The sequence below is a fragment of the Coregonus lavaretus genome (assembly GCF_964263955.1).
Source record: "Coregonus lavaretus genome assembly, chromosome: 6".
Taxonomy (NCBI): Eukaryota; Metazoa; Chordata; class Actinopteri; order Salmoniformes; family Salmonidae; genus Coregonus; species Coregonus lavaretus.
Genome location: NC_139993.1, coordinates 37,995,681 through 38,014,099, shown reverse-complemented (window position 1 = coordinate 38,014,099; position 18,419 = coordinate 37,995,681). Strand labels below are relative to the sequence as shown.

Genomic DNA, 18,419 nt, shown 5'->3' with positions numbered 1-18,419 from the left:
ATATACCTGCTGGAGCGCAGACTACGGGTGGGTGCTGCTATGGTGACCAATGAGCTAAGATAAGGCGGGGATTTGCCTAGCAGTGATTTATAGAGAGTTAATGCATGTAAAGAGCTTGGATTTTACACGAATTATTATTTTTTACCTTTGTTTTGTGTTTTGGCTTGTAATGTTGAATAGGTTGTTGGGACGAAAGGTGGCAGTGTAGCTCTTTCCAAAGCACCAACACAGACAAACACAGAAGTAGCTCCAGTGTGTGTTTTTAATGTATTAGATATTCAGCAGGTTCAAAGCATTCTTCTCATATTAGTACTTCCACATGTCACAGACCACAGTTTAGATAAATACACCACAGGTAATAGAGAAGACGAAGATCCTTATTTCCATGTCAACTTCTGTAACAGTCTGACGTCAAGCACTGGCAGCAGACGCTAGGGGACACATTCACAGCACGCACATCATGTCATACTGTACAAACAATGTCAGTGATAAAGACCTCACAGTAAGAAAAGGCCATGGAGAGCAGTACACTCGCCCTCTGGACTCAGGAGTCACCATCTCCATCAGGACAGTGCACATTCACTTACAGTATGTCTGAGGTCAGGGCAGCAGTTGAAGCGCCACAGACAAAGGTCAGAAATGACAACCTATTCTCTGTGTAGAGCCTATTCCCTATATAGAGACCTACAAATGTAGTGAACTATATAGATTTTCATTTGAAGCCATTGCATACACCCAACCTCATTTCTCCTCCAGCTTAGTGTGTATTGATGAGTTGGTTGTAGACATGCTCCAGGATCTGAGAATAGGCCTGGTCTTTGGGTGCATGGCCACTCAGAGAGCCCTGAAGAAGAGAGACAGAGAGAAACCAAACAGGTGAGGAGGAAATCTCTGAAGGACATATCCTAGCTGGAGATAATATGCATGACTCAAACTTCACGCAACTGTATTGATGTCAATGAGAGATTTGTGTGATAATTTGGATAACGCGCACGGATCACAAGTTAGCATCAGGCCGTAAGTGAAAGGCCAAAAAGCATATAATAAGGAATTAGAATAATTTAATAAGATATGCCAAAAAGTGAGATGGTATGCGGTTTCCTGTTGTTAATGAGTTCTTATGTGAGCAGACCTTGATTTTGTCCATCATGGTGGTATCAGGACACCAGAACTGATGGAACTGCACCAGGTCAGGGGCTGCCCTGTAGAAGTCCACCAGCAGCATCTGTGGAACAATAATTGAACACAGTAAGAACAGTGACAAAATAGACGATGCCCTACCATTGAATTTATTTGCATAGGTATGGTTACTATGATTATAACTATACTGAACAAAAATATAAACGCAACATGTAAAGTGTTAGTCCCATGTTTCATGAGCTGAAATAAAAGATCCCAGAAACTTTCCATACGCACAAAAAGCTTATTTCTCTCAAATGTTGTGCACAAGTTTGTTTACATCCATGTTAGTGAGCATTTCTCCTTTGCCAAGATAATCCATCCACCTGACAGGTGTGGCATATCAAGAAGCTGATTAAACAGCATGATCATTACACAGGTGCACCTTGTGCTGGGGATAATAAAAGACCACTGTAAAATGTGCAGTTTTGTAACAAAACAATGCCACAGATGTTTTGAGGGAGCGTGCAATTGGCATGCTGACTGCAGGAATGTTGCCAGAGAATTTAATGTTCATTTCTCTACCATAAGCCGCCTCCAACGTCGTTTTATAGAATTTGGCAGTACGTCCAACCGGCCTCACAACCACAGACCATGTGTGATCACGCTCTCCGTAGCCGATGTGAGTAAGACCTTTAAACAGGTCAACATTCACAAGGCCGCAGGGCCAGACGGATTACCAGGACGTGTACTCCGAGCATGCGCTGACCAACTGGCAAGTGTCTTCACTGACATTTTCAACCTCTCCCCGTATGAGTCCGTTTCCCATCTGGACAAGAGGAACACCTACGTGATAATGCTATTTATTGACTACAGCTCAGCGTTCAACACCATAGTGCCCTCAAAGCTCATCACTAAGCTAAGGACCCTGGGACTAAACACCTCCCTCTGCAACTTGATCCTGGACTTCCTGACGGGCCGCCCCCAGGTGGTAAGGGTAGGTAACAACACATCCGCCACGCTGATCCTCAACACGGGGTTCCCTCAGGGGTGCGTGCTCAGTCCCCTCCTGTACTCTCTGTTCACTCATGACTGCATGACCAGGCACGACTCCAACACCATCATTAAGTTTGCCAATGACACAACAGTGGTAGGCCTGATCACCGACAACGACGAGACAGCCTATAGGGAGGAGGTCAGAGACCTGGCCGTGTGGTTCCAGGACAACAACCTCTCCCTCAACGTGATCAAGACAAAGGAGATGATTGTGGAGTACAGGAAAAAGAAGAGGACCGAGCACGCCCCCATTCTCATCGACGGGGCTGTAGTGGAGCAGGTTGAGAGCTTCAAGTTCCTTGGTGTCCACATCACCAACAAACTAACATGGTCCAAGCACACCAAGACAGTCGTGAAGAGGGCACGACAAAACCTATTCCCCCTATGGAGACTGAAAAGATTTGGCATGGGTCCTCAGATCCTGAAAAGGTTCTACAGCTGCACCATCAAGAGCATCCTGACTGGTTGCATCACTGCCTGGTATGGCAACTGCTCGGCCTCCGACCGCAAGGTACTACAGAGGGTAGTGCGTATGTGACAGGTTAAAGGAAGTATTCATAGCCTGTTATACACTAAAAAGTATCAGTAAGTTCATGGTATGTGAGGATCTTAAAATATCTAAGGTTAAAAAGATCATGCATTCAGTACTAGTTCATAGAGATTGATAAAATTCATATAAATTGTGTTAAAGGGTTAAAATCCATCAAGCGTACAAAGGGTACAAATTGTAAGAGGAATGTGTAAACGTGATATTGATTACTTTATTTTGTGGTGCCTAATTTAAGGGTAAAAGTGTTAATCTGTGATCTACTAAATGCTCTTAATCTATGAGCCTGAGATCGATTGCTCTGGTCTCCACCCAAGTTCCCGAGGAAATTGCGGTCTTTTCCTCATTACACTAAAGTTCTCAGTGAGGAAACATAACTGCATCACTCGTGATTATTTCTCCCCTTTTTCAGGGGCGTAACATTTTGGATGCTCCGCTTAGATTGCTGCTCAGATGTCCAGTTTCCACATCCTGGTCGCTGAATTCCGAGCCAGCTAAATCCCCACATAACAACCCAGGCAGGCTGCAGTGAGGAAAGTGTTGCTGTTCGAGGGGAGCTGGAAGTTAGTGGTTAAGTACGTGTCAACTGAGGCCATTGTGAGACCATCAGAGACAGTAAGGACCATCTAATTCAGAGTCAACTACTGCACAGTAAAAGTCCCTCCTGTCCTGTCAACATGACAACCGCCTTGGAAGAACTACAGGAAGAGGTAGTAGGAGAATTGCACACCCTGACTAAAGACAAGTTACTAGACATATGTGATTTCCTTGACATCACAGGCGAACAGAGAAGAGATGTTCAAGACAAATCCCGTATATCATTGATGACTCACATTATGATGTTCCTTGAAAGAGAGGAAGTTGCAGAGTTAGAAGATGGCGGCATGTCGGAATTGTTGCTACTTAAAGACAAAATGACAGAGATGATCAGTGGCCTAGATAACAAAACAGGGCAAACTGACCATGATATTGAAACAGCCGGAACACTTCTCAGAATAGAGGAACTGAGAACTGTAACCCCACAACAAGGAGTGGGAACTGAGCAGAGTACTGCAGCCAAAGCCAGTGATTCTCTGCGCCAGCCCCAACCCCAACCCCCTGCCCATCTTCAGGGGAGCATGTAGCTCTCACCCAGTGCACAGCCCGGCTCATACTGGCGCAAAGAGTTAAAAATGTCTGGTCAGATAGGTGAATCGGGCCAGAAAGATAAACTTACTTTTTCCAGCCTTGCCCATCAGATTGAGAATGGATTTAACAGAGGCTATCCTGAGGTAGAAATAGTAGACACAGTAATCAGGGCTATTTCTCCAGGCTCCCAGCTACGCAACTACTTGGAAGGTAAACCCCAGCTAACTCTTCCTACACTTAGATGCGTCCTGCGTTCCCACTTCCAAGAGAAGAGTGCAACAGAGCTTTACAAACAGCTAGCTTCAGAAGCACAGCATAGCAAGGAGACCCCTCAAAGCTTCCTGATGCGCGTCTTAGATTTGAGGCAGAAAGTACTATTTGCGTCCCAGGAGTCAGAATCAGGGCTTAAGTATGACCCTTACAGGTCTCCAGAGTGACAGTATCAGGATAGACATGCAGCCTCTCCTGCTAGATAGGGAAACATCAGATGAGGTTTTGCTAGAGAAGCTTAACATTGCTTGTGCTAATGAGATAGAAAGACGAAACAAAAAGCAGTTTAATGCCCCACAGCCTGCTACAACTGTAAGTGTAGTCCAGTTACAAGATACGCCATCTGCAAAGTGTCCTGTGAAGGAAGCAAAAGCTAAGATACCCGCAGAACTGTTAACAGAGTTAGCTGAACTTAAGACAGGTGTAGCTTCCCTAAAAGGTCTCAGTGCAGAGATTGCTCAGATGAAGGAGACATTACAGCAGCCTATGTTTCAGTCACCGCCTTACGCCTATGCCCCACCTCCAGTTAGGAGGCCAGATAGGGACCCCCAGCCACCTGTTTCCCAGCAGCAGTATTACAGCAACTACAGTCAGCCCCAAGCACCTTTTATTTTATTTATTTTTTATTTATTTATTTAACCTTTATTTAACTAGGTAAGCCAGTTGAGAACAGGTTCTCATTTACAACTGCGACCTGGCCAAGATAAAGCAAAGCAGTGCAATAAAAACAACACAGAGTTACATATGGGGTAAAAAACATAAAGTCAAAAATACAACAGAAAATATATATACAGTGTGTGCAAATGTAGCAAGTTATGGAGGTAAGGCAATAAATAGGCTATAGTGCAAAATAATTACAATAGTATTAACACTGGAATGCTAGATGTGCAAGAGATTATGTGCAAATAGAGATACTGGGGTGCAAAATAAATAACAATATAGGGATGAGGTAGTTGGGTGGGCTAATTTCAGATGGGCTGTGTACAGGTGCAGTGATCGGTAAGGTGCTCTGACAACTGATGCTTAAAGTTAGTGAGGGAGATAAGAGTCTCCAGCTTCAGAGATTTTTGCAATTCGTTCCAGTCATTGGCAGCAGAGAACTGGAAGGAATGGCGGCCAAAGGAGGTGTTGGCTTTGGGAATGACCAGTGAGATATACCTGCTGGAGCGCAGACTACGGGTGGGTGCTGCTATGGTGACCAATGAGCTAAGATAAGGCGGGGATTTGCCTAGCAGTGATTTATAGATGGCCTGGAGCCAGTGGGTTTGACGACGAACATGTAGTGAGGACCAGCCAACAAGAGCGTACAGGTCACAGTGGTGGGTAGTGTATGGGGCTTTGGAGACAAAACGGATGGCACTGTGATAGACTACATCCAATTTGCTGAGTAGAGTGTTGGAGGCTATTTTGTAAATGACATCGCCGAAGTCAAGGATCGGTAGGATAGTCAGCTTTACGAGGGCATGTTTGGCAGCATGAGTGAAGGAGGCTTTGTTGCGAAATAGGAAGCCGATTCTAGATTTAACTTTGGATTGGAGATTCTTTATGTGAGTCTGGAAGTTGAGTTTACAGTCTAACCAGACACCTAGGTATTTGTAGTTGTCCACATACTCTAGGTCAGACCCGTCGAGAGTGGTGATTCTAGTCGGGTGGGCGGGTGCCAGCAGCGTTCGATTGAAAAGCATGCATTTAGTTTTACTAGTGTTTAAGAGCAGTTGGAGGCTACTGAAGGAGTGTTGTATGGCATTGAAGCTCGTTTGAAGGTTTGTTAACACAGTGTCCAATGAAGGGCCAGATGTATACAAAATGGTGTCGTCTGCGTAGAGGTGGATCTGAGAGTCACCAGCAGCAAGAGCGACATCATTGATATACACGGAGAAAAGTGTCGGCCCAAGAATTGAACCCTGTGGCACCCCCATAGAGACTGCCATAGGTCCAGACAACAGGCCCTCCGATTTGACACACTGAACTCTATCTGAGAAGTAGTTGGTGAACCAGGCGAGGCAGTCATTTGAGAAACCAAGGCTATTTAGTCTGCCAATAAGAATGCGGTGGTTGACAGAGTCGAAAGCCTTGGCCAGGTCGATGAAGACGGCTGCACAGTACTGTCTATTATCAATCGCGGTTATAATATCGTTTAGGACCTTGAGCGTGGCTGAAGTGCACCCATGACCAGCTCGGAAACCGGATTGCATAGCGGAGAAGGTACGGTGGTATTCGAAATGGTCGGTGATCTGTTTGTTAACTTGGCTTTCAAATACTTTCGAAAGGCAGGGCAGGATGGATATAGGTCTGTAGCAGTTTGGATCTAGAGTGTCACCCCCTTTGAAGAGGGGGATGACCGCGGCAGCTTTCCAATCTCTGGGGATCTCAGACGTTATGAAAGAGAGGTTGAACAGACTAGTAATAGGGGTTGCGACAATTTCGGCGGCTAGTTTTAGAAAGAAAGGGTCCAGATTGTCTAGCCCAGCTGATTTGTAGGGGTCCAGATTTTGCAGCGCTTTCAAAACATCAGCTGTCTGAATTTGTGTGAAGGAGAAGCGGGGGGGGGGCATGGGCAAGTTGCAGCAGAGGGTGCAGAGTTGGTGGCCGGGGTAGTGGTAGCCAGATGGAAAGCATGGCCAGCTGTAGCAAAATGCTTGTTGAAATTCTCGATTATTGTAGATTTATCGGTGGTGATAGTGTTTCCTAGCCTCAGTGCAGTGGGCAGCTGGGAGGAAGTGCTCTTATTCTCCATGGACTTTACAGTGTACCAAAACTTTTTGGAGTTAGTGCTACAGGATGCAAATTTCTGTTTGAAAAAGTTAGCCTTTGCTTTCCTGACTGCTTGTGTATATTGGTTCCTAACTTCCCTGAAAAGTTGCATATCGCGGGGGCTATTTGATGCTAATGCTGTACGCCACAGGATGTTTTTGTGCTGGTCAAGGGCAGTCAAGTCTGAGGAGAACCAGGGGCTATATCGGTTCTTAGTTCTGTATTTTTTGAATGGGGCATGTTTATTTAAGATTGAGAGGAAATTACTTTTAAGGAACAACCAGGCATCCTCTACTGACGGAATGAGATTTATATCCATCCAGGATACCTGGGCCAGGTCAATTAGGAAGGCCTGCTCGCTAAAGTGTTTTAGGGAGCGTTTGACAGAAATGAGGGGTGGTCGTTTGACCGCGGACCCGTTACGGACGCAGGCAATAAGGCAGTGATCACTGAGATCCTGGTTGAAGACAGCTGAGGTGTATTTAGAGGGTATGTTAGTCAGGATGATATCTATGAGGGTACCCATGTTTACGGATTTAGGGTTGTACCTGGTAGGTTCGTTGATAATTTGCGTGAGGTTGAGGGCATCTAGTTTGGATTGTAGGATGGCTGGGGTATTAAGCATATCCCAATTTAGGTCACCAAGCAGTACGAACTCTGAGGATAAATGGGGGGCAATCAATTCACATATGGTGTCCAGGGCACAGCTGGGGGCTGAGGGGGGTCTGTAGCAAGCGGCAACAGTGAGAGACTTATTTCTGGAAAGGTGGATTTTTAGAAGTAGAAGCTCAAACTGTTTGGGTACAGACCTGGATAGTATGATAGAGCTCTGCAGGCTATCTCTACAGTAGATTGCAACTCCACCCCCTTTGGCAGTTCTATCTAGACGGAAAATGTTATAGTTGGGGATGGAAATTTCAGAATTTTTGGTGGCCTTCCTGAGCCAGGATTCAGACACTGCTAGAACATCAGGGTTGGCGGAGTGTGCTAACGCAGTGAATAACTCAAACTTAGGAAGTAGACTTCTGATATTTATGTGCAAGAAACCAAGACTTTTGCGATTACAGAAGTCAGCAAATGATAGCGCCTGGGGAGTAGGAGTGATACTGAGGGATGCAGGGCCTGGGTTAGCCTCTACATCACCAGAGGAACAGAGGAGGACTAGAATAAGGATACGGCTAAAGGCTTTAAGAACTGGTCTTCTAGTGCGTTGGGTACATAGAATAAAGGGGGCAGATTTCCGGGTGTTATAGAAAAGATTCAGGGCATTATGTACAGACAAGGATATGGAAGGATATGAGTAAAGTGGAGGTAAACCTAAGCGTTGGGTAACAATGAAAGAGATAGCATCGCTGGAGGCATCAATTGAGTCGGTCTCCGCGTGTATAGGGGGTGGGACAAAGGAGCTATCTAAGGCAGGTTTAGCTGGGCTGGGGGGTCTACAGTGAAATAGTACAAAAACAACAATAAGCTAACCATGTTTGGGCTGAGGCTAAACATAAACAGGATGTAGTACCGTAAAAAGGAACAGTCCAGCAGACATCAGCTGTATAGCTGAGTTATCATAAGGTCCGGTGAACAGCAATAGGATAGTTCGGAGGCTGCTAAAGCACTAGCGCGTAAGAGGCCACGGCTAGCGTGTGCTAGCGGGCCGGGGCTAGCAGATGGAATCTTCGTGGTTAACGTCGTAACCACATCAGACGATTACGTCGGCAGACCAGTCGTGTAGGATCGGCGGGGCTCCGTGTCAACACTAGGTGGTCCCGTCCGGTTGACAGAGAGGTAGATAGCCGGGAGATGGGCCTAGCTCAGGATGATTAGCCAGACCACAGCGTCCATTTTGTTGCAGCTAGCTGGTAGCGATGAATCCGGAGTTAAAGGTCCAGTGATTCAGTGATTCCGGCGGAAAAACTGATATGTTCTGGGTCGATAACGCGCTGTGCAGACTGGCCGAATATCCGGTGATTAATGTCCAGTGATTAAAATTAATCCCGCAGAAAAAAATCCAATGTTCTGGGTGAAATACCGCTAGCTGTGGCTAATAGCAAGTAGCTAGTTAGCTGGCTAGCTAGTTTCAACTGGAGATTCTAGATAAAGGTAAGTCAATAATAGAATCCGTTCCACATTGAGTGAGGCGGGTTGCAGGAAAGTATATTTTGTAGAAGGATGAAAAGTCTGATAGGGAAATATGTACGAAAAATACAAAAAAACAGGGTATTTACAGGCTATTTACAGACACACGACAAAAACAGAACTGCACTACTACGCCATCTTGGAACTACTACACCTGACCCTGCGCAGCATCAATATGCACCTAACCTGTATACCAACCGATATACTGTATACTCTGCTCAAGCTCCAAGGAGGTGTTTTGTCTGCCAGCAGGCCAGAACAGATGCACGCTGCACACACTGCTTCTGATGTGGGAGTGGAGAACATTTTCAAGCTGGATGTAAAATCCGGGGAGTCAGACCATCAAAAGAGGCCCCTTTTAAACGGGGAAGAGTTACCGCTGAGGGACGAGTGTTAACCGTAGCTACCAAAAAGACCCGGAAATGTGCAAATTGTGCCAGAGAAGATTCATTTGAGAACCTGAAACAATGTTCATTATGTAAAGAGACACTGTACTGTTCCAAAGGATGTCAAAACCAACATTGGACTAAACATAAGGAAAAATGCACTCACCTGAAAATTGACTCTACCAGTGAAAAGCTTTCCTGTACAGAGGAAAATGCCCACTCTTTACCATCCCTAGCTCAAGTTTGCCACCCCCATAAGGTCACCTCGCTAGTCGGCAGACAGTGCCTTGTTGAGTGTCACCTGAATCGCCACCACCTCCAAGCCCTATGGGACACAGGCTCTCAGGTATCGGTCATTGATGAACGATGGAAAGAGGAATCTCTCCCAAACGCAAGGCTGAGGGATGTTTCAGAAATTCTGGACTCACCTGATGATCTAAGATTGACGGCAGCAAATGGGACTGAAATGCCGTACCTGGGATGGATTGAAACAACTTTTCGGCTAGCCTCTGAAACTGACCAAACGAAGGAACTGATCATCCCAGTGCTGGTAATGAAAGGCTGTCACCTATCTCATCCCATCATAGGTTTCAATGTTATTGAGCACATCCTGACAATGACCGAAAAGACTAAACGGTACAGTACAGTGAAAAAAGCTTTCCCAAGCCTCAAAAGAAACAAGGTGAGAGCTTTTATAAAGGCTGTTAGCGCAGAACAGACAGATGAATACGCAGTGAAAACCAAGAAAGAGAAGGTTGCTGTACCAAAACACAGTAGCATTCAGATTGAGTGCCGTGTAGCTTCCCAGCCTTTCAAAGAGGACATGACAATGCTTTTCCAGCCAGACCTGAACCCGCAGTGGCCAGATGAACTTGAGTTCTTTGACACACTAGTAAGAGTCAGGAAAGGTGTTTTTCCAGTTATCATGCTTGATGTCTCTAACCCCACTGACCACGACATTGCCCTGCTAGGACGCACAATAATCAGTACAGTACAAACCATTATGACTGTGTTACCTGCCCAAGTCTGTGAAAAAGCTGTCACCCCAGACACAGTGAATCACACCAGCGTTCGAACCCCATGTACTGCTACTGAACAGTGGGATCCACCAGTAGGTTTAAGTCACCTAACCGAAGAGCAGAGAGAGGTTGTTAGGCAAATGCTTAGAGAAGAATGTCACTCCTTCTCCAGATCAGACAATGACATTGGCTGCATTGAACGATTGAAAATGACTATTTCTCTAAAGGACTCTGAACCAGTCAAGCGCACATACATGTCAGTGCCCAGGCTACTGTATCAGGAGATGAAGGGTTACCTTCATGACCTCATATCCCAGGGCTGGGTTAGGAAGTCAAACTCTTCATATTCTTCACCTGTCGTGTGCGTTAGAAAGAAGGACGAGACCCTCCGGTTGTGTATAGATTACAGAGACTTGAACAGAAAGACACATCCCGACCGCCAGCCCATCCCTCGGGTCCAGGACATCATGGACAGTTTAGGTGGTCATTCCTGGTTCTCCCTCTTAGATCAAGGAAAAGCGTATCACCAGGGTTTCATCTCTAAAGAAAGCAGATCACTGACAGCATTTGTGACCCCGTGGGAACTCTATGAGTGGATACGTATGCCATTCGGCCTCATGAACGCTCCTGCAGCTTTTCAGCATTGTATGGAGGAATGTTTGGAAGGGCTCCGGGATAACATCTGCATTCCTTATCTGGACGACACGCTAGTTTTCAGTAAAACTTTCGACAGCCATGTGAATGATGTGCGAAATGTTTTGCAGCGTCTCAGAGAGTATGGCATCAAACTCAAGCCAAGTAAGTGTGATCTCTTTAAACCCCAGGTCCGTTATTTGGGCAGAATAGTATCTGCAGAGGGCAGCAGAGTTGACCCAGCCGATTTTGAAGCCGTAAGAGCATTGAAAGAAATCAGACCAGAGACTGTGGGCCAGCTCAGAAAAATGCTTGGTTTGCTCACTTACTACAGACAGTACATCAAATACTTTTCTAGGAGGGCCAGCTGTCTGTATGACCTCCTGAAAGCAGATTCAGAGAAATTACCTGACCACCCACGGAAAACAAAAACAAAGAAAGTAAGTCATGTGGTGCCCTCAAACAAGTCAATCCTGTGGACTGACCAGAATCAACAGGCCAACAGCATCAACCCCCACCCCTCTTTTACACTGCTGCTACTCTCTGTTTATTATCTATGCATAGTCACTTTAACAACTCTACCTACATGTACATATCACCCCAATTACCTCGACTAACCGGTGCCCCCTGTATATAGCCTCGCTATTGGTATTTTTACTGCTGCTCTTTAATTATTTGTTACTTTTATTTCTTATTATTTTATATTGTATTTTTTGTGATTTTTTTTGGTATTCTTTCGTAAAACTGCATTGTTAGTTAAGGGCTTGTAAGTAAGCATTTCACTGTAAGGTCTACACCTGTTGTATTCGGCGCATGTGACAAATAAAATATTATTTGATTTGAACACGCCAGCCCAGGACCTCCACATCCGGCTTCTTCACCTGCGGGATCGCCTGAGAACAGTCACCTGAGTATTTATTTCTGTAATAAAGCCCTTTTGTGGGGAAAAACTCATTTTGATTGGCTGGGCCTTACTCCCCAGTGGGTAGGTCAATGCCCTCCCATTCCCACCCATGGCTGCGCCCCTGCCCAGTCATTTGAAATCCATAGATTAGGGCCTAATTAATTTATTGCAATTGACTGATTTCCTTATATCAACTGTAACTCAGTAAAACCGTTGAAATTATTGCATGTTGTGTTTATATTTTTGTTCAGTTTAGTTTGCGAACAGTACCATCTCATTCAGGACATCACTGGTTAGGAAGTTATCTTGTACATAGGTCACCTCCACCGCCACAGGGATGCCATAGTCATTGGGCCTTTGCTGTGGATGGAAGAATGGTGATAAGTGTTATAGAGGTTTACCTTGTCTTAGAGGAATATGTTCTTATTCATTAAGGCATGTACTACCACTGCACTCACCTCAGGGGGTGGCACTACCCAGAACGGCGTTATAGTGGATGCCACACCCTGGTTCCCATGGTAATAGGGGCCTAAAAATCAGGGACACATTGGAATATTAGTTCAATGTCTGGTTATTTTCATTTGAAAGCGTTTTCTACCGTTGGTGCCAACTGATTGCAAGAGCTCCAGGCCCCGTGTCCAAGCCCAGTACAGACCACAGATGATGCCCAGGCAGGGCTGGAAGCCGTTGCTGCTCCCCTGGAGCCTCAGCTGGTGGTCCATCTGGGAGTCGATGTCCTGCAGGGACGGCAGGGCGGGGCCCCGAGGGTGACTGTGGTACCAGCCCACCAATGACAGCCCTCGCATGAACAGATTCTGGCATATCTGTAATTGGAAGAAGAGACTATTTGTATTTCACACAAACATGTATGATTGTATCATACTCATACTATGGAATTGACGTATGTTGAGCATATCCTGATATTAGCAGTGTTGCTAGGGCTTACCTCTTCTTCAACAGCAGAGGCCGAATCTCTATCTGCCAATCGTGTACGACAGGGAAATGCTCTTAAAACTGTCAGAACTGCAAGCAGCAAAGGGCACAACAGACAAGGCCATGAACATCATACATGTTGAAGATCGTTACTGTAATGTCAGAGGGGAAGTGCAATGTCCTGTTTGCTCACTGTCTCTGCTTTTGTAGGAAATACTCACGTTGTGTGTTAGTGTCCCATCGTCCTCCGAGGTAGCCCACCACCTCACTGGTGGTCAGGTGACAGTGGAAATCCTGAGGGCACACAATCACACTTTTGTCACTTTCCCATAATAAAACAGATTCAAACTGTAGCCTACACCCCGGTTGTACATTTCCTCTCTTACTACCACTGTATGACTCATGCTTACCATAAGAAGCAGCACGTTGCTGGATACAGCAACATTGAAAGGCTGGAACCTGTTGATGGCTGAGAAAGCAGATAACTCCACCAACGTGTGTGGATCCCTGTCGATATACAGTATGTGTTTGATTAGTGTTGAAGCTTACTTATATGCATTATATAGAGACATAGGCTGGCACGAGCACAATTATACCTTGCAGCATCCCTGGTACCCAGAGTGCAGTATCTGACAGGGATTCGCTCTCTGTCTCCTCTCCTGGGCACAAGGCTGATATCTGTAAGAGAAAACACATTAGATACATCTATCCCTTTCCCATATCACTCTCTACCATACATAGTTCAAATTACATAATGCCATTTCTCCAGATTCTTGATGGATTTAATATCTCACCATGCAGCTCAGGTTTGTTCTTCCTGTTCTTGTCATCTGTCAGCACTGCCGTCTTCCCCTCTTCCTCCTCCTCATCACCCATCTCATCATCTTCTCCCTCGCTTACCAGGCTCTGACGTCACAGGAAGAGGGAGGGTGTGAGATGCCAGTATTCATACTAACAGTGTTCTACAGCAGTTCTCCCAATCTCCTTCTTTCAGCATCCCCTTTTTTCCCTCAAGAGCTTTTAGTTTCCATATCAACAAACCTCCATTGCTTCCTTTTACTACCCCTCTTTTACTACCCCTCTTGGCGTTACAAGCTGGTAGAGCACGGCGCTTGTAACGCCAAGGTAGTGGGTTCGATCCCCGGGACCACCCATACACAAAAATGTATGCACGCATGACTGTAAGTCGCTTTGGATAAAAGCGTCTGCTAAATGGCATATTATTATTATATTATTATTACTACCCCTCTTTTCCTCCTTCTCACCACCATCCATCTCTCACTCCTTCTCACCATGTCTGCGCTGGGCTGGTACTTGTGCAGCCAGCTGGTCTTGTACTGCACTAGTTTCTGGCCCCGGTAGCGCACCGAGGCCCATCCACAGCCTGACTTCTTGGCAGGGTTGACCAGGCGCTTGCAGTGTGTGGCCCAGGCACTGGGAGAGTTGAAGATCTGCCCTGTCTCCACCCAGCGGATCTTCCCATCATTCAACAGGTCGCCTACAAACTTCTTACCCTGGGGAGAGAGAGGGGGAGAGAACAGGTAGAAACGGATGCAATTTGGCTTACAAAGGCTTATAACATATGTAGTGTTTGTAATAAACATTATTACCAGATAGTGTATGAACATGTATTTTCAGGTAGTGTACATTAATCTGTTATTACCAGAAAGTGTATAAATATACAGTGAGGGAAAAAAGTATTTGATCCCCTGTTGATTTTGTACGTTTGCCCACTGACAAAGAAATGATCAGTCTATAATTTTAATGGTAGGTTTATTTGAACAGTGAGAGACAGAATAACAACAAAAAAATCCAGAAAAACTCATGTAAAAAATGTTAGAAATTGATTTGCATTTTAATGAGGGAAATAAGTATTTGACCCCTCTGCAAAACATGACTTAGCACTTGGTGGCAAAACCCTTGTTGGCAATCACAGAGGTCAGGCGTTTTTTGTAGTTGGCCACCAGGTTTGCACACATCTCAGGAGGGATTTTGTCCCACTCTTTGCAGATCTTCTCCAAGTCATTAAGGTTTCGAGGCTGACATTTGGCAACTCGAACCTTCAGCTCCCTCCACAGATTTTCTATGGGATTAAGGTCTGGAGACTGGCTAGGCCACTCCAGGACCTTAATGTGCTTCTTCTTGAGCCACTCCTTTGTTGCCTTGGCCGTGTGTTTTGGGTCATTGTTATGCTGGAATACCCATCCACAACCCATTTTCAATGCCCTGGCTGAGGGAAGAAGGTTCTCACCCAAGATTTGACGGTACATGGCCCCGTCCATCATCCCTTTGATGCGGTGAAGTTGTCCTGTCCCCTTAGCAGAAAAAAAACACCCCCAAAGCATAATGTTTCCACCTCCATGTTTGATGGTGGGGATGGTGTTCTTGGGGTCATAGGCAGCATTCCTCCTCCTCCAAACACGGCGAGTTGAGTTGATGCCAAAGAGCTCAATTTTGGTCTCATCTGACCACAACACTTTCACCCAGTTCTCCTCTGAATCATTCAGATGTTCATTGGCAAACTTCAGACGGGCATGTATATGTGCTTTCTTGAGCAGGGGGACCTTGCGGGCGCTGCAGGATTTCAGTCCTTCATGGCGTAGTGTGTTACCAATTGTTTTCTTGGTGACTATGGTCCCAGCTGCCTTGAGATCATTGACAAGATCCTCCCGTGTAGTTCTGGGCTGATTCCTCACCGTTCTCATGATCATTGCAACTCCACGAGGTGAGATCTTGCATGGAGCCCCAGGCCGAGGGAGATTGACAGGTCTTTTGTGTTTCTTCCATTTGCGAATAATCGCACCAACTGTTGTCACCTTCACACCAAGCTGCTTGGCGATGGTCTTGTAGCCCATTCCAGCCTTGTGTAGGTCTACAATCTTGTCCCTGACATCCTTGGAGAGCTCTTTGGTCTTGGCCATGGTGGAGAGTTCGGAATCTGATTGCTTCTATGGACAGGTGTCTTTTATACAGGTAACAAACTGAGATTAGGAGCACTCCCTTTAAGAGTGTGCTCCTAATCTCAGCTCGTTACCTGTATAAAAGACACCTGGGAGCCAGAAATCTTTCTGATTGAGAGGGGGTCAAATACTTATTTCCCTCATTAAAATGCAAATCAATTTATAACATTTTTGACATGCGTTTTTCTGGATGTTTTTGTTGTTATTCTGTCTCTCACTGTTCAAATAAACCTACCATTAAAATTATAGACTGATTATTTCTTTGTCAGTGGGCAAACATACAAAATCAGCAGGGGATCAAATACTTTTTTCCTCTCACTGTATACTATTATCTTATTACCAGGTAATGTATAGACATCTACTATATTTTTACCAGGTAGTGTATGGACAGCACTCCGTCCCCAGGCTCAACCAGGCCGTCCTTCAGCAGCACTCTCAGGGTGATGCCTCGCCTAGTCAGCAGGGAGCCACGCCCTGAAGGGGTCCTTAGATCAGACTCCTCTCCTCCACTCAGCTCCTCCTCCTCTTCCTCTCCTCCCTCCTCCACCACCTGTGGAGACAAGGGTGGCTCAGAGCCTGAAAACACACACACATTAAATGTTATGTATGATGCATTTGTAGGCCATGTATACAATAGAAAGGTGAGATCTTAGAGAGAGGAACCACTCTTATTACAATGTAACAAAAACATGTCCAAATGAAAACATGATAAGGTGCCATGACCTTGACATGAAATGAGGAACCAAAGATGGTAATTAATCCAAAATAAGATATTATATCCTTGAGTCCAACAAACAATTCCCTCTAAACTTGCTCAGAACAGAGCAGCATGGCTGGCCCTTAAATGTACATGGAGAGCTAACATTAATAATATACATGTAAATCTCTCATGGCTCAAAGTGGAGGAGAGATTGACTTCATCACTACTTGCTTTTGTAAGAAGTGTTGAGATGCTGAATGCACTGAGGTGTCTGTTTAAATACAAGCACACAGCTCGGACACCCATGCATACCCCACAAGACATGCCACCAGAGGTCTTTTCACAATCCCCAAGTCAAGAACAGACTATGGAGAGGCGCACAGTACTACGTAGAGCCATGGCTACATGGAACTCTATTCCACATCAGGTAACTGATAAAAATTCACCTTATGGAACAGCGGGGACTGTGAAGAGACACACGCTTACACATACACATGATAAGACATGCACTCTACGCACGTACACATGGATATTGTATTGTAGATATGTGGTAGTAGAGTAGTGGACTGAGGGAACACAATGTGTTGTGAAAAGTGTTATGAAATGTAATGTCATGTAATATTTTAAATTGTATATAACTGCCTTAATGTTGCTGGACCCCAGGAAGAGTTGCTGCTGCCTTGGCAGCAGCTAATGGGGACCCTTAATAAATACAAATACAAATAAAGGGGTCATGACATCTGAGGTCAAGAAGTCACCCACTGACCCACATAAATCCCTGTCACAGTTAAAATGTAGTAATAATCTGTAGGACATGTTATATTTAGAGCTGTTTGACATAGCTAATTAGTTGCCACTTGTGATAATTGTGGTAGCCCTAATTAACGTTGGGGCCTTTGTGAGACACCGTCCTTTTGTATGGTTAGTAAGAAACCAAAAACGCAGAAGGAATTCCATAGGGACAAAATGATAGCCTACTGATTGAATCTCATTTGCTATTTTATTAATTACCACTATTAAAATTAGATTAAATATGTATGCGCTTTGTTGTTGTTTTCTGGCCATTGGTTATTCTGCATTTCTCCGTAACACGAGGCCTGCTGCTCGAGATTAATTTCACCGAGTATTATAATTAAAATCACTATTTTATCATTCTCACCCATTTCTCTGAAAGCGTCGGAGAGCGGCTTTATTTCCAACTCCGCCAAGAGGTTTTCTTTTCGGGGCACTTTAGAGCAATGCACAGAATATGTTCAATAAACACAATTCGCCAAACTGGCTGGCGAGCTATTATTCAAAAACATAAAATGAAGGCGTCTGTATCTGCAGTGTGGTTTCCTTGTTGTGTTGCTTTAATGTCAATTCCCCTCCCCTTTCTTTCTCTCACTCCCGTCCTTGTCACTCTCCCCGTAAACAAAAGCGATGTTTCTTTGATCCTATGTCTCATCGGCTACTACTATGCAATGTCCACTCGATATCGGACATTGATATAGTAAAAATGTATATGTATCTATAAATTAGTAATTACATGGTAGAATTAGATCATCAGTTTACAAATTCCTGCTTCCGGAAAGATAGTGTCGCTCGGTGCTTTGAGACAGCCGCTATGTACGTGGCCAGTCAGTCCATTCGATGATTCTAGCGAAGAGAAAATAATAAAAACATTTAATTTCTGGCATTTATAAACACGTTCCACAAGTAGCCAAAGAGACATTTACAATCAAATCTATGTAAAATAAGTTAACCTTGTCCAAACCTAATCATCCCTAGCCCTCAATTCCCCTATATTTAGCCACTAGAGAATCTCCTCCTCTTACAGTCAGTTCAACGCTCCCCCTGGTCTCTTTCCTCCTTTGCGAGGTTCCTCTATCTAGAAA

General features: G+C 44.9%; 1 protein-coding gene across 5 annotated transcripts; it reads right to left on the bottom strand.

The window, feature by feature from the left end:
- Window positions 1-244: 244 nt before the first annotated feature.
- Window positions 245-18,387, bottom strand: LOC311131456 (MPN domain-containing protein). 5 transcript variants are annotated; one of them, XM_084164467.1, is made up of 15 exons: window positions 18,360-18,387; window positions 18,071-18,180; window positions 17,702-17,770; window positions 16,216-16,418; window positions 14,175-14,396; window positions 13,677-13,788; window positions 13,479-13,560; window positions 13,293-13,389; window positions 13,104-13,176; window positions 12,896-12,972; window positions 12,605-12,773; window positions 12,408-12,478; window positions 12,220-12,309; window positions 1,133-1,225; window positions 245-844 (listed from the first exon to the last, which is right to left on the bottom strand). In XM_084164467.1, exons 3-15 carry the CDS (start codon window positions 17,703-17,705, stop codon window positions 758-760), a joined length of 1,380 nt encoding a protein of 459 aa, XP_084020593.1. In that variant the 5' UTR covers window positions 17,706-17,770; window positions 18,071-18,180; window positions 18,360-18,387; the 3' UTR covers window positions 245-757. The 5 variants fall into 5 exon arrangements, with proteins under 5 accessions (XP_084020593.1, XP_084020592.1, XP_084020594.1 ...); XM_084164466.1 differs by having other exon boundaries at window positions 18,288-18,386; XM_084164468.1 differs by having other exon boundaries at window positions 18,299-18,380.
- Between the last annotated feature and the right edge of the window lie 32 nt (window positions 18,388-18,419).